General features: G+C 40.2%; 1 protein-coding gene across 18 annotated transcripts in view; it reads left to right on the top strand.

Annotated features, from left to right (window-relative positions):
* Window positions 1-15384, top strand: part of ERC1 (ELKS/RAB6-interacting/CAST family member 1) — a 160057-nt gene that overhangs the window by 64708 nt on the left and 79965 nt on the right. For all 18 annotated transcript variants that reach the window (XM_033161557.1, XM_033161554.1, XM_033161556.1 and 15 more), the window contains one exon: window positions 10776-10911. In XM_033161557.1, the coding sequence (XP_033017448.1) occupies window positions 10776-10911 (136 nt within the window). The remainder of the gene's footprint in view (window positions 1-10775; window positions 10912-15384) is intronic.

Raw genomic sequence — 15384 nt, 5'->3', positions numbered from 1 at the left:
CTTCTTAATCAGTGTGTGTGTGTGTGTGTGTGTTTTATGTCTTTGATACAAAGTTTTAAACCTGCCCTATACTTACGGGTTGTGACTGTTTGCAAAATAATCCCATTGTATGAGAGTAATGGAGATATGAAAGGAACATTTCGTACAAAGTTACAATAATCAAGGACAAAAGTGGAAAGGACCTAACAGAAGCAGAAGACATCAAGAAGAGGTGGCAAGAATACACCAGGTAGTGTGGTTGCTGACCTTGAGCCAGACATCCTGGAGAGTGAAGTCAAATGGGCCTTAGAAAGCACTGCTAATAACAAGGCCAGTGAAAGTGATGATATTCCAGCTGAACTATTTAAAATTTTAAAAGATTATGCTGTTAAGGTGCTTCACTCAATATGCCAGCAACTTTGGAAAACTCAACAGTGGCCAGAGGATTGGAGAAGATCAGTCTACATCCCAATCCCAAAGGGCAGTGCCAAAGAATGCTCCCAACTACCGCACAATTGCGCTCATTTCACACGCTAGCAAGGTTATGCTTAAAATTCTACAAGGCAGGCTTAAGCAGTATGTGGACCAAGAACTCCCAGAAGTGCATGCTGGATTTCGAAGGGGCAGAGGAACCAGAGACCAAATTGCAAACATGCACTGGATTATGGAGAAAGCTAGACAGTTCCAGAAAAACATCTACTTCTGCTTCATTGACTACGCAAAAGCATTTGACTGTGTCGACCACAGCAAACTCTTAAAGAAATGGGAGTGCCTGATCACCTCATCTGTCTCCTGAGAAATCTCTATGTGGGACAAGAAGCTACAGTTAGAACTGGATATGGAACAACTGATTGGTTCAAAATTGGGAAAGGAGTACGACAAGGCTGTATATTGTCTCCATGCTTATTTAACTTATATGCAGAATTCATCATGTGAAAGGCTGGGCTGGATGAATCCCAAGCCGGAATTAAGATTGCCGGAAGAAATATCAACAACCTCAGATATGCTGATGACACAACCTTGATGGCAGAAAGTGAGGAGGAATTAAAGAACCTTTTAATGAGGGTGAAAGAGGAGAGCGCAAAATATGGTCTGAAGCTCAACATAAAAAAAACTTAAGATCATGGCCACTGGTCCCATCACCTCCTGGCAAATAGAAGGGGAAGAAATGGAGGCAGTGAGAGATTTTGCTTTCTTGGGCGCCATGATCACTGCAGATGGTGACAGTAGTCATGAAATTAGAAGACGCCTGCTTCTTGGGAGAAAAGCTATGACAAACCTAGACAGCATCTTAAAAAGCAGAGACATCACCTTGCCGACAAAGGTCTGTATAGTTAAAGCTATGGTTTTTCCAGTAGTAATGTATGGAAGTGAGAGCTGGACCATAAAGAAGGCTGATCACTGGAGAATTGATGCTTTTGAATTATGGTGCTGGAGGAGACTCTTGAGAGTCCCATGGACTGCAAGAAGATCAAACATATCCATTCTGAAGGAAATCAGCCCTGTCACTGGAATGGCAGATCCTGAAGCTGAGGCTCCAATACTTTGGCCACCTCATGAGAAGAGAAGACTCCCTGGAAAAGACCCTGATGTTGGGAAAGATGGAGGGCAGAAGGAGAATGGGATGACAGAGGATGAGATGGTTGGGCATTGTTCATGAAACTACCAACATGAGTCTGACCAAACTGCGGGAGGCAGTGGAAGACAGGAGTGCCTGCTGTGCTCTGGTCCATGGGGTCACGAAGAGTCGGACATGACTAAACAAGAACAATGAGAGTAATGAATTAGCTGATCAGTACACATATTTTTAAAATAAGGATTGTATGGGACATTGTTTTCAATGCTTTTGCAAATATAGAGGGCTGCTTTGAGGGGGAAATATACCATTTAGAGGCTAGCTTTGAACTTGTGAATACTTGTTTTATGTACATTTGAACACTTGCAAAATTTTGAGTATGCAGGATATATTTCTAATTTAGGATATTATGGTGTGCTGTACTATTGTCAGAAAGACCACTCTGGTTGTTATGCCAAAGTTGCACATGTTTCTTTTTTGCAAGTTGCAAGAATAATCAAAAGGAAGTTATTAAAGTTCCAAAAATATTTGTATAACCAAACTTACAACAAAAGCCTGTGTTGAGCTATTGATCAGCATCCCCACTGGTAATAACTCCACTTACCCATATATAGAGGAGAATAAACTTGGGAAGCAAGAATAACAGTAACACTACCTGATTTCATCGCCTCTAGTGGGAGAAAAATTAAAAACACATTGTTACAGTAATTCATATCCTGAGTGTGCCATAGAACCCCAGAAAATTTAGCATTTGGCTTTATTAATGCCATATGGGGGAAGATGGTGAAACATGGAAGACAGGGCTGGCAAATCCCAGTGTTCTTCTAGCCAGGTATGTTTCCAGTCAGGTCTGAAATAGTTTGGAGCATAAGACCATAAAGGATAATTTAAAAAAAAAAAAAACCAAGCAAAATAGTGCTTTAATTTCTAGTTGGGTAAGAAGCCAGCAGGAAAGAGATCTTATCACATTTCACCAGCTAGACATGAGCAATACTGAACATATGTTCGCCCTAAAGGCATGTGCCAGAAGTTTGCAGTGAAATGGCATAATTGTCAAGGAGTTTTATAAAAAAGGAAATGGTGTAAAGGCTCTAATTTAAAAAGTCATCTCTATTCTCTAGAGAAAAAATGTTCAGCTGATTTTCTAAGTACGAATAGTTGCAGTTTCTAACTCTGAAATGCATATAGCAGAATTAGAGTAACTTCTTATATCTTAAGGACAGCTACTGTACTGGCCTACTGATAATCAGCATTTGAAAGCCAAAGTCCTTTTAAATATTTTGATTTTTAGTTCATATTACAGAAATGGTCTCAGTGCAACACTAATAAAGTTACCCTGCTGAGTTTATGATGAAGTAATTGTCTTGCAACTTACTGGCCAAGTAAGCATTCTTGCACACGTGTGCAAATGCACATATGCACAATTTTTTCACAAGTTTTGAATATTCTGGTTCTGTGCTATCCTCAAATTCAGCTGCTTCATAAGTCTTCTGTTGTTGTTGTTCAGTCATTCAGTCATGTCCGACTCTTCGTGACCCCATGGACCAGAGCACGCCAGGCACCCCTAACCTCCACTGCCTCCCGCAGTTTGGCCAAACTCATGCCAGTCGCTTCGAGAACACTGTCCAACCATCTCATCCTCTAGCCCACACCTTCTTTTATATATCCTCTATTTCCTCACTCTGCCTCAAACTATTTTTTAATATATGTAATGGTAGGGGTTGACTGAGACCCCTCTGGAAATAATAACAAATTAAACATACAAGCAAACCAAAAGCAGGGTGTGTGGCTATTTAGAATGACTGCTTCTCTCTTCAATCAGCTTATAGCATGATATTAATTGCCTTATATGTCTGTATTGGGTGGCCTTCCAAATATTGTATGAATCAGCCAGATATAGGACATACTTAGATGCATACTTATGCAGTCTTCAAATTCCAACCATAAGGTTAGTAGCATAGGACAACCTCAGATTCCACCCCTATATCCCAAACATTTTAGAACATTCATCTTGGGACAATATGAATTTTATTCCTATCTTTCTAGACTTTCCAAACAGTTCAGCAGTAGTTTAAAATGAAACATTCAACTTAACAACACTCACCCAAACACCATTACAAATAAATGTTTAATGAGTATAATATTTATACTATTATTTTAAAATAATTTTCAGATATTGTAGGGTTCAGCACATGTATGCACATTCATTCTCTCCCTGTGTTGTTGACTTCTCACAATGCTTTTGAAAGCGCCACATGGGAAATTATTTAGGGGCAGCAGAGATTGTTTTTTAGGGAATTTGATAGAGCACAGTGCTTTCATTTACCATTATGTAAAATGTTTAAATTACAATATATCGTCATGTTAACATATCCCAAAGTAAACAAATTATCCAGTGTGACATCATTAGAAAGATAATTGAGGTTATTATTCAAACTTAATTTATGTGCATCAGATTATTCCAGCAAATACAGCCTCCAGAGGTTTTTTTTTAAAAAAAATTAATAACAGATGATTTATGTGCACCTATTAGTGACAAAGTAGACAGCCATTATATAGCTTGTAGAGTCCCCCTACCCACTATAAACCATGTATGTTTTATGGTTTACCAAAACTAAACCAAAATGAGTTCCAGGGAATAGCACTTACTTATTTATTTCATTTTATTTATTTTTTCGCATTTCAATCTCACTTTCCTTCCATCATGGAATCCAAGTTGATGTATGTGTGGTTCCCAAGAGGTCACCATCCAGGCAGTAACACGACCCAGACCTGCTTGGCTTCCACAAGGTGGTGACCTCGTCTACCCTCAGACCTTCAGGAACTTGGGTTCCTGTTATCAATCTCTGTGCCACTAATGCAAGAGGAGCATTTGCCAGCATTTGGGCCCATTTGCTAACTTTAGGCATTATTAAAAGAAGAAGTTGCACAAGTACTCTAACCCGTCAGCAGAGAAATTGTATTGCCCTTTATAGCACCAGATAAGATTCTAGCTCACTCAGGGGCACAGGTGCCTCTGTTATTTTCTCCCCACGCAAGAAATGTGTGATGCAGCCACAAGTTCATACCTTTTACAAGGCATTATAAAAGTCTTCCAGCCTTACATGGGATCAGTCACTGGCAAAGTATGTGACTGTAAGGAATTCATTGCCCCCCCCCCCTCAGATGTTCTGTGTTAGAGACTCCAACAATGACTGGCCTACTGCCATTTGAACAGTGAAGAGGTGTGCTCTAGTGAACAAGGATTCAAACTGTGGGCAGGGGCACATTTACAAACCCCTCTCCCAACACACCATGCCCCTCTCAGCCCTTGACTGCATAGTGAAGGTCTGTGGGAGACTTCTGCTTGCATTCCCTTGAGCACAGTCACACAGAGAAGTGTGAACAAGCCCCACTGCAGACCCACACAACATGCGGAGGGGTGGGAGAGGAAGAGCATGATGTGTAAAGATGTTTGGGGTGCAGTTTGTGTGCACCTCCCTGTCCCCATCCATATTTGGAGGCTTTGCATGTTCAGGCAAATGCCTAAATAATTTTTTGCTTGATGAATTCCTCTTCTTATAGGGAGAGACTGTTCTGCTCACCCTGCATACTGATTCACATCTTTGTTAAGAGTAGAGATGCAGTCTTTTGCACACTGTTTAAGACTGAAAAAACTGGGCTCTACTCTGTTGTGTTGCTTTGGTAGAAATTCAACCTAGCTTTCTTAATTGCTTTTGCTAGATTTAGGCCAATTCTTACACAGGTTTTTGGTTGTGATTACTCACTGTTTAATTGCTTAAAAATTGTCCAGTAGCACCTTAGAGACCAACTAAGTTCTGGGTATAAGCTTTTGTGTGCATGCACACTTCTTCAGATACACAAAGAAGTGTATCTGAAGAAGTGTGCATGCACACGAAAGCTTATACTCAGAACAACTTAGTTGGTCTCTAAGGTGCTACTGGTCAATTTTTTATTTTTATTTTTATTTATTTCGACTGCATCAGACCAACACAGCAACCTACCTCAATGTTTAATTGCTTATCAAGCCTGGAGATGGGTTGGAACCTTCACCTTCCAAGGAGGATTTTAGCCTTTCCTTCCTGCCTCTTGAAGTCTACTACTAACGCTTCTAAAAAAATAATTCTAAATAATTCTTTAAAAATGAACTACACATAGATGCAGTCTGTGTTTCTCAAATGGCTGGCCTCCCAAAGGAAGGAGTTCAGTACATTTTTGGAAAGAATATGGAGGAAGGGACAGAAACAATTTGTCTAATTTTGGAAAAATAGTTAGGGATCAGGGTTTTCCAAAGGATAGATTGTAACCCTTCTAGAATCATTAAAAGGGGAAGTGGGTAGTTACAAATCCCTGATTAGATAGTGGGTGCTGGGGAGAAGGTATAGGACCTGATTAGGTATCGCCCATGAAACTTTTCAGATGAAGATGTATAGACACAGAAACTCTAGTAAGTTTAGAAGATGATATAATTTTGTGAAGTTTGCAAAATACTGATGAGATTAAAATAATGAGAAAATAAGTACAGGGTAGAGTGGCTAGAATTAATCTGCTGCTTGATCTTACCTACACCTTTGAACTCTCTTGAGACCTATTCTAATGGTTAGGTACAAAGTTGACTTCTCCTATCCACCCATCTCAATTTTCAATTCTACTTCCCTTCCCCTTCCTCTATACTTATCTGTACATGGAATTTGTTTTTAAAACCTGGGGTTTCTTGGTTTCAGGATATAAAATCCACCCACCCCTCTCTGAAAACCCATTTGGGGCTTCTTGCTGGCATACATACAACAGGCTAGTTATATTTTCATGACTTCTAGCAACAAGGACTGTTTTCATTGGCATTGGTTGCCTTGTCTTATAAATGCCATGGAAAAGTGAAGAGCAGTGTAAGAAAATGACGAGGACTTGTGGCAAGAAGCTCGCAAACAGAACTCCTAATGGACTGTTTGAACTAGCTAGCATTTGTTTTAACAGTGCTACATTAACTCCTTTCAAAAGCATAATGATTTTTTTTAGTTGTTGCATTGTGTCTGAGGCATAAATGATGAGAGGAATTCATCTTCTCTTTAAATGACATTGCAGGATGGGTCTTCTTCTTATTTACTTTATAGGGGGGTTGCTTTAAAAATCCCTGTTTTAATTTCTTTTAACATAAATATTTTATTTATAAAAAGCATCCAATTAATACTTTAGACACTGTTGTCTGTTCTTCCCAAAAGATTTAGGAATGATTCCAAAATGCCATTTAGCCCTGGCACTAACGTTGAGTGGGACTGCACAGGTAGTTTTTATCAGCTGAAGAGAAGCTTCTTGTTCAGAGGGACAGAACTTTTGCAGGCCAGTCTGCTGAGTTTGCTCCCCCACTATTTCCCTGCTTCGCATGTTACCATAGAAATGGGCACTGCAACAGTTAGTGTGTAGCCGCATATGCCCTGAAATGTGAGGTGATGTGCACCTCACATGTGTCACCTGTGATCTTTACAACTACTCAAGAGTAAATCCAATACGTGGAAAGGAATCTTTATGCACATTTTATTTGTAGCAGTTAATTTATTGTTACAGTAAATTAGTGGTGTGGTGAATTAAAAAGTCTAAACTGGAAAATAATGCAAATAAGAATGTATTGCAAGTTAACATATATAAACATTTTGTAAAGAAGTAAAACCATAGAACAGTGATCTATTGAAATAATAGTACGAAACAATAGCTGTTATAACAATGAGTCAGAATTTGAGTCGCCACCTGCTCTCTAACCTCTAAAGGTGGCCATTCTCCCTGAGAGAGTGTGTGTTGCAAACTACTTAATCTTGATCATATATATTGAAATATAAACATTGGAATACATTGATTCTCTGGCCACATAGGAGTCTTTTTTGGTGGAAAAAGAGTGTGATATAAATCTGACATTACACCTCCACATTTCTTCCATAGATGGCATACTTGCAAAGAGAACGCTCCTCAGCCTCGTAAATGTCAAAAAGGCCTCTTAGGTTAACTGTTAGCAGAACAGATGGGCTGCAGGCATGGCCTAATCTTCTCTGGGTCATCAGCTGGAGCAAACAAGGTCAAAAGACTATCTAATCAAAGAGTATCCAAATGTCTAATATTCAACATAACTAAATAGTCATTCTTTGGCTAACAGCTTTAAAGCCTCTCTTATCTTAAAACAGCAGTTTGTTAAATTGCAGGCTACTGTTCTATTTTGCTTATTCTTCATCTTGGGGGTGAGAGTCATTCAGAAAGCTTTTGCACAGTGGTTGAGCCACATAGTCCGTGAGTGTAGCACATAAGAGGAGCCTCTTACATTCCTACAAAAGAGGCAGGATGTCAAGGCCACTAAACACAATTCCTGGGGCCTCCCATGTGGCAACAATGATATAAAAATAGATTCTGAATAACAATGCCAAGGTGAAACATCTTTGAGACACTGAGCATGTGCAAACCCTGCAGCACTACCCACTACCAAGGAATTCTCCTTTGCCTTAACACTATGAATTCTGTGGATTGAGCCTCTGGAGACATATTCCAAGTGTAAAACATCACTAAAGCATTAATTTCCATTCACCTTAAAAATGACAGCAGGGACTGAGCTTGAAATGTACACCTGAACATGCTTATTTAGTGGTGGTATTATTATCAACAACAACAAAAGATTTACAGGCCACTTCATAATATAAAGTAATCAAAGCGGTTTACAGAATCAAAACAATAACAATATCCTTCAAAAAAACCTAAATCTTCTTTACCAGTCGCGGTAGAATAATTCAAAAGTTCGATATGTACATAATCTGTCACCAAATATCGCCGGAACAGAGTTTCCGGATAACCAATCTGTTTCGTTCAATGCTTCATCAGCCAATCTTGAGCAATTCTTCATCAGCCAGACTTGTAAGAATTAATATGAGAAGGATGCAGTTCAATTTCTTAACAAGCTGAAATTACAATATATGTAATTATTATGTATATATCGAACTTTTGAATTATTCTACCGTGACTGGTGAAGAAGATTTAGAGACTTTGGTTGCAATTTATGATCATTTGTATTAGTCTATAAATAGTGTTTAGTGCCATTGTTATTGGCCACCATATTGTGTTATTTTGTTCATCTTTCTCAGAAACAGCAGATGAGGTGGCAAATCTGTGCCTTCACTATAGCATGTCAGACTGTAGTGAGGGCTTGCCCATGTGAGGGAGTATATGTCAATCAGTAAAAATCCAATACATAATAAAGCTAGCATGTAAAGAAGGCTGAGTTAGAAATCTTATCAAAGTTTTTATTTGTAAAGGTTTATTATGTACATTATGGAAGAAATTTCAGTCATGTGAATTTCCATCTGCACTCTAAAGTGATATACTACAAACATAAACAGGTTAATCACCTCATCTGCTGTTAAACTATTCCAGACAGTGATGCAGTGCTGAAACTTGCTTACATGGATAGATGTTTTGTTTCAAAGCATTTCCATATCTGGGATCATAGGTTACTAGCAGGAAGTGCCTGGCACTGCCTGAGAATTTTTAGAAACCAAAAAAAAATGTGATTTTTAAATGGATAGCGTTACTGGTGAATTTGGATCTGCCACACTAAAAACTGGATGAAGTAATGCCAAAGTAATGTTTTGGTCTGTCATCTTGATTCCGAATGGTGCCTGGCATCAAAACATTGATGATGCCCCCACTGCTCCCACCTCAGGAACCCTCATGCAAAGTTTGACAATGATATATCAAGAGATGAATTCACCTAAGCCAAAAAAAGAAAAAAAACTGGGCAAAGTCACATTTCAGTTTGCTATCTTGATTCAGAATGGCACCCAACATTCAAACAGCAATGAAACCCCCATCTCAGGTACCCTTTGACGCACAGCGGGAATTATTTAAACAGAGTTTTCATTGAAACAAATAAAAACTTTTATTAAGTTTCAAATAAACTTCTTAAAAATAGATCACATATAGAATACAGGCTCTTCTCTATACTGGCACACACTCTAAGAGAAACTAGTCACCACAGTCAAGGTACCAGTCAGTAACTCACATAGCACTAAAAATAAAATAAAAAATTCTTTCCAGTAGCACCTTAGAGACCAACTAAGTTTGTTCTTGGTATGAGCTTTCGTGTGCGTGCACACTTCTTCAGTGCAAACGAAAGCTCATACCAAGAACAAACTTAGTTGGTCTCTAAGGTGCTACTGGAAAGAATTTTTTATTTTATTTTGTTTTGACTATGGCAGACCAAGACGGCTACCCACCTGTCACATAGCACTGAACAACAGTTATAGCAGTTAGGCATCAACAGCTGTTCCTGCTCTCATGTGTCTTTGTCACATGACACCCTTGTACTGTGTTTGGCAATGTTACCTTGAAAAACCAGATGAAGTCACACCAAAGTCATGTTTTAAGTCTGCCATTTTGAATTAAATTGGTGTCTAGCATCCAAATGTTGACAAAGACACCAACCGCACCACAGGAAACCTTGTGCCAAGTGTGGCAACAATATCTCGAGCAACATCAGAACAAACAAAAGGGCAAGCTACTTTGCAAAATATATAGTAGATTTCTCCCCCTTAAGATGCAGCTGCTGGTGGATTGTTGAGATTAAAGGGTTCCTAAATCAACTGTGTGGGTTCTCTCAGTAGTTTTGTTCATGAAGAATTTCCACCCATTTTTCTTCCCTTTTTAACCTACAGTAATGATGTAGTAGTCTTACTCCAAGATACACAGCACAGAAAATGAGATGCTGCTTCCCAGGAATTTAGAAGTATTACCTCAGACTTGTAAAGTGTGGGAGTTTCTCTCTTTAATCAATTCTTTGGCTTTCCTCATTGTGATGTAAGGTGTGGTTTCCATATTTTTTCTTAAAGTTGTATGAAGTAATAGCCACGTTTCCAGAAGACTTAACACTGTAGGCTTCATCTCAATATGTTCTCATCTTGTCTTTAAAAAGAGTCACCATAGTGCATATTCAGTTTTTGAACTCAAGCACAGCCTTGGGGCCAGTTCTAGAACTCCATTGTATAATTTATTGTGTGCAGAAGTATTTCATTTCATAAGATTTTGTCAACTTTGGTCTCTTAACTGAAAATGGGTTGCTGCAGTGAATAACTTTGCCAAATCTACACCATTGCTGAAAATACAGAAGAATTGTTCTACCCTGCATTTTATAACTGCAAATTTCAAATGTAGATTTGCCCAAGCTTTTGAATACTTGCTTTCCCCTTTACAGGCAAATTAAAGATCAGAATAAAAAGGTAGCAAATCTGAAGCATAAAGAACAAGTGGAGAAGAAAAAGAGTGCACAGATGCTAGAAGAAGCTAGACGCCGGGAAGACAATCTTAATGACAGTTCCCAGCAATTGCAGGTAACGTGAATCTGTATGTCTGACACAGGGCCATCTTCCTTGAGATTTCTGCCTCAGTTGCTTCCTCGCTTTCAGACTTATTCCTAATAAAGGAGTTGCTTCATGATTAAAGGAGATTTACCCTCACAGCATTCTGAGATTCTGGAAGGGCGTGGCCTATTAAGCTTCAACAGTTTGATCCCTTTTATGGTAAGTGAGCAAATAGGACTTTGCTTCAGCTGTAAGTTACTGGAACAACATTACAAACTCGCCATTGATTTCAAGTGGGTTACAGAGTCTGGCTTCCAGTGCTTCTAATGATATTGCTTAATTGTTTTGAGATACTTGGACTTAGCTTTTGTTCAGTGAAGAAAGCCTGAGAAGCACACATGTATCAGTAAGTATTCTTGGAGTTACAGAATTACGTTTCTGTTTATTTGTGCACAGATCATTTTCTTCAGTTTCACACCTATTCACTGCATATTTCCCTCCATCTCTAAAGCCACTGACACAGTGCCATGTTGTCATAAGTGACTCCTCACGGAATATTTCACAGCATAAAGTAGGCATATTGTGAAAGTCATCATCTGCAGTACCAAGTTAATTTGCAATGGAAGCTGTGCTCTGATGAACATACTTTAGTTGAACAAAGTTCTCTGGGGGGTTAGCAGGTAAAATGTATTTACCGGGGACTTCCGGCGGCGACGCCATCGCCGGGTGGTCGAAGGCTGCCTCGGTCTCGAGGCGCCTTGTCCATCCCGGGGGTCAGGAGCCGCGCTACCGCAGCGCGCGGCTCCGTTTGGGGTGCGGGAAGAGCGTCCCGCACCCTGGGCTCCCCGGCTGTGCCCGCGGAGGCTCCGAACCCTTCCCCTGCCCCCCCTGTAAAGGGGGAGTGGGGGTGAAGGGACAACCGGAGCCGGGCTTCAGGGGACATGCCCCAACCGGGATGCAAATGCGGCGACAAAGCCCGCGGTGAGCGTCCAAGTTCTACCTGCGAAGAATGGAGCTAAAAACCCGGTGGTCGTGAGTAAAGATTTGGATTAAAAATCGCGTTTTTGGAACGATCCGGGGGGAAGGGGAAAGGTAGCCTGCCTCCCTCCCTTCGAGCCGAAGAATGTAACCAAATGAGGGTTTACTGCTACAGAACTGGTTTCAATGTAGCTAAAATTGACACATGAGACTGGCAAACTCTTTTTTCGGGCAGTTAATTAGAGGAAAATATCTCCATTTAAAGTTGCGGTGTTTGCGCTTCAGCACAGAAAAATGGCGTTGAACAAAGAGGAGAGCAGAAATACAACACCCACTTCCTCCTCCTCTGCCAGTATGCTGGGTTTTGTCCTTGAACTGGTATTGAACTCTGGACTAACAGATGAACAGAGACTCATTGCCTTGAAGGTGGAACTTGTTTATAGAAAAGTCAAAGTCTTGTGTGGGGATCTGAAAGGGAACCAATTGCCCACAGAGGAGGCTTTTAAAACTTTTGACACTTATGAAGAATGTCTTGCTAATGAGCTGAGAGAGTGGATGGAAAGATGGAGAGAACTGAGTGAGCAACTTCGGAGAAGAAATTCGCTTTTTGGGGGTGGCAGCCCCAAGGCGACGTTAAGATTTGTTATATCCAGTCCCCGGGGTGTGAGCTCGGGGGCCAGGGACAGAGAATTAAGGTATTTACAAGAAGAAAAGGAACGTTACAAAGAACCGAAGAAGCAGGGAGATGATGAGATGGACACCTCTGAACTCGTGGCAAGAAGAGACATGGACTGTGCCTGGATCTGTGGACGTTGGGAGAGAGAAGTTACACGGATGTTCAGTGCCGATGCCACCAGGAGAAGAATAATGGACAGAGGGGGTGTGGGGTGAAGTCTTAAACAAAATTTAAAGTAGTCTAACACGGCAAATCGAAAGTGGAGGGTGAATACTGTCAACAATACTCTGTTATATTTTTGTTTGTATATGAAAGGAGATATTTCAAGTTTTTATGTTATTAGCAGTAATCTTAAGGATAGAAGAATTAGATTTGATGCGAGGAGCAAGATTAAGACTTAGATTAAGTTAAGAAATTGATAAGATTGAATTAAGAAGAACTAGGATGAGGTATTATTATGGTGATGTATTTACTAGTAAGGTGTTGAAAAGATAATTTGATGTAATTAATTTTTTTTTTTTTTTTTTCTTTCAGAAGAAATGGTTATAAAATAGATTAAGGATATAAAATCGAAGGTGAAAAGGCAGGGGAAGTCAATGGTCAAGATATGGAAAAAGAAATTTTTCTTTTTAGAAAGATACTATAAGAATCTTGACACTGTTTGTATTTGTCATATTTGTTTTGTATTTGTGGGTGTGGGTGAGGGTATATGTTGTTTGGAAAAATGCCAATAAATTCTTATAAAAAAAAAAAAATAAAATGTATTTACCGTTTCATTAATTCGAAACATGTTTTGTAGCAACAGAGTGATTCTCATTTCAAAGTGGACTATCCACATGGAATCATAGAATGGTAGAGGTGGAAGGGACTGAGGGTCATGTAGTCCAACCTCCTTCAGTGCAGGAATCCTGCCCACAGTCATTTCTGGGTGGGCTCAAACCAACAACCTTCTGGTTAACAGCCAGTCACACTGATCCATTGCACCACAGAGATACATGGAGAGAGGGTGCAGGGAAAGGGAGATGGTGCACTTTCTAAAGGCCCTGTACAGACTACATTGACTATACTATCTGGAGCCTGATTGTGGGAGGCAGGAAGGGAAAGAGGCATGGTTCTGGCATGCACATGTGGAAATAACTCCACAAATAAACATTAGGGAAGCTGTTGCAAGCTAATGTGGAACAGGTAGAAGATATAAGAAAGGCTGATGAACTGCTCATTATACAAGGACTTGTGCATCCATCATCCATAGCTTATACAAATTTCCAGTGTTCATTGGGCCTCTTGCCAATGTAGGGACAGTGAAGAATTCAAGGAACATAATTTATAGGTCAGTTTTAAGTGTTGCTACTTGTAAGCCTTTGCAAAGTAGGTGGAGATGTGTCTTTAAATGTCCTGCTCTATTTCAGCATTAATCTAATAATGGCCATATGCTTTACATATAGGTATGTAATGGCATTCAAATGTCAGTTTTCTAAAATCTATAACAATTCACTTGAAGGTGAAATAAGTCCTCTATGGTGGTCTTATTTTGGACATGTAGTTTAGTGTGGGTGTGTGAGTATGGGCATGTAGATATATATAGATATGTAATTTTAAAACACCAAATCAGCTTGCTCTGAATCCCATAAGGATGCAGTTAATCATAAAATCATATTTATTACAGTGACTAGAGGGATATTTGTCATGCCCTCAAGCTCAGTGAAGGAGCCAGCTCAGTATCTGGCTCTGTACCACCACCTGGGGAATTGGAGCAGCCTCCTGATGCTAGTATTTCAGAGCCAACAGAATCTAAGGCTAGTGGATCAGAATCCATGGAACCTGAGGCTGGTTGCCTAGAACCTGAGTCAGGACCCTCCCCTGAGCCTGACTTGTAAGAGAATCAAGTGCTCCGTATGCTACCACACCTCCCAAAAGATGCAGGGAGCAGGCCACTAGAGAAAGGTGAACAATTTTTTTGTCTGCAGGGTTGGCTCTTTAAGACACACGGTCTTTAGTCCAAGAACTTAAACCTTGGGAAAGGTGGCTCAGAGGAAGAGATTTATAAGGCCTAAGTCAGGCATAGGCAAACTCGGCCCTCCAGATGTTTTGGGACTTCAACTCCCATCATCCCTAGCTAACAGGACCAGCAGTCAGGGATGATGGGAGTTGTAGTCCCAAAACATCTGGAGGGCCGAGTTTGCCTATGCCTGGCCTAAGTCCACTTCCAACAGTGATCTAATAAAGTTGCTCACTAATAACTACCCATGGTATTGCACCACTGCCCTGCCTTGCCGTTGTGGGTACCTGGTACAGACAGGTTAGAACACTATTACAGCAAAGCTGCTCAGTTTTTTCCTCCTGCTGTTGCTCTGGATGTGAACAAAAGAGTCCTGAAGCCAAGGTGGCAGTGACAGTACACTGTAAATGGGATGTTCAGAACTATGGAATTGTACCTGACATCACTCAGCTACAGTAAATGCCAATCATCTGTAACTGCCACCTTAGCTACAGTATATTTTGATTCACAGCAGAGCAACTGAAGAAAGCAGAAGTCCAAGGGTCATCTAGCCCAACCCCCTTGCAATGGGTTCTAGCACCACGAAAAGCACTTGATGAAGGGACGGGACAGGACTAGTGAGGAAAGGAGCATAACCTGGTGAGAGCCCTGAAGTCTAGATAGAGATTTGGATGGCTGCATTATCCCCCATCCCTGATGTGGATAATACAACTTGCATTCTTGGTCATAGTTCCTTATGATCACATTAAATAAAAACTTACGTTTTTCAGCAATAGCTTCACATCCTCTGCCTATCCTAAAGTGCTCTGCCTGGGTTTATTTCTCCTGCATAATCACATATCATTTGAAC

This window comes from Lacerta agilis, chromosome 10 (genome assembly GCF_009819535.1).
Source record: "Lacerta agilis isolate rLacAgi1 chromosome 10, rLacAgi1.pri, whole genome shotgun sequence".
Taxonomy (NCBI): Eukaryota; Metazoa; Chordata; class Lepidosauria; order Squamata; family Lacertidae; genus Lacerta; species Lacerta agilis.
Note: the sequence above shows the minus strand (reverse complement) of the source record. Positions and strands in the feature narration are given on the sequence as shown.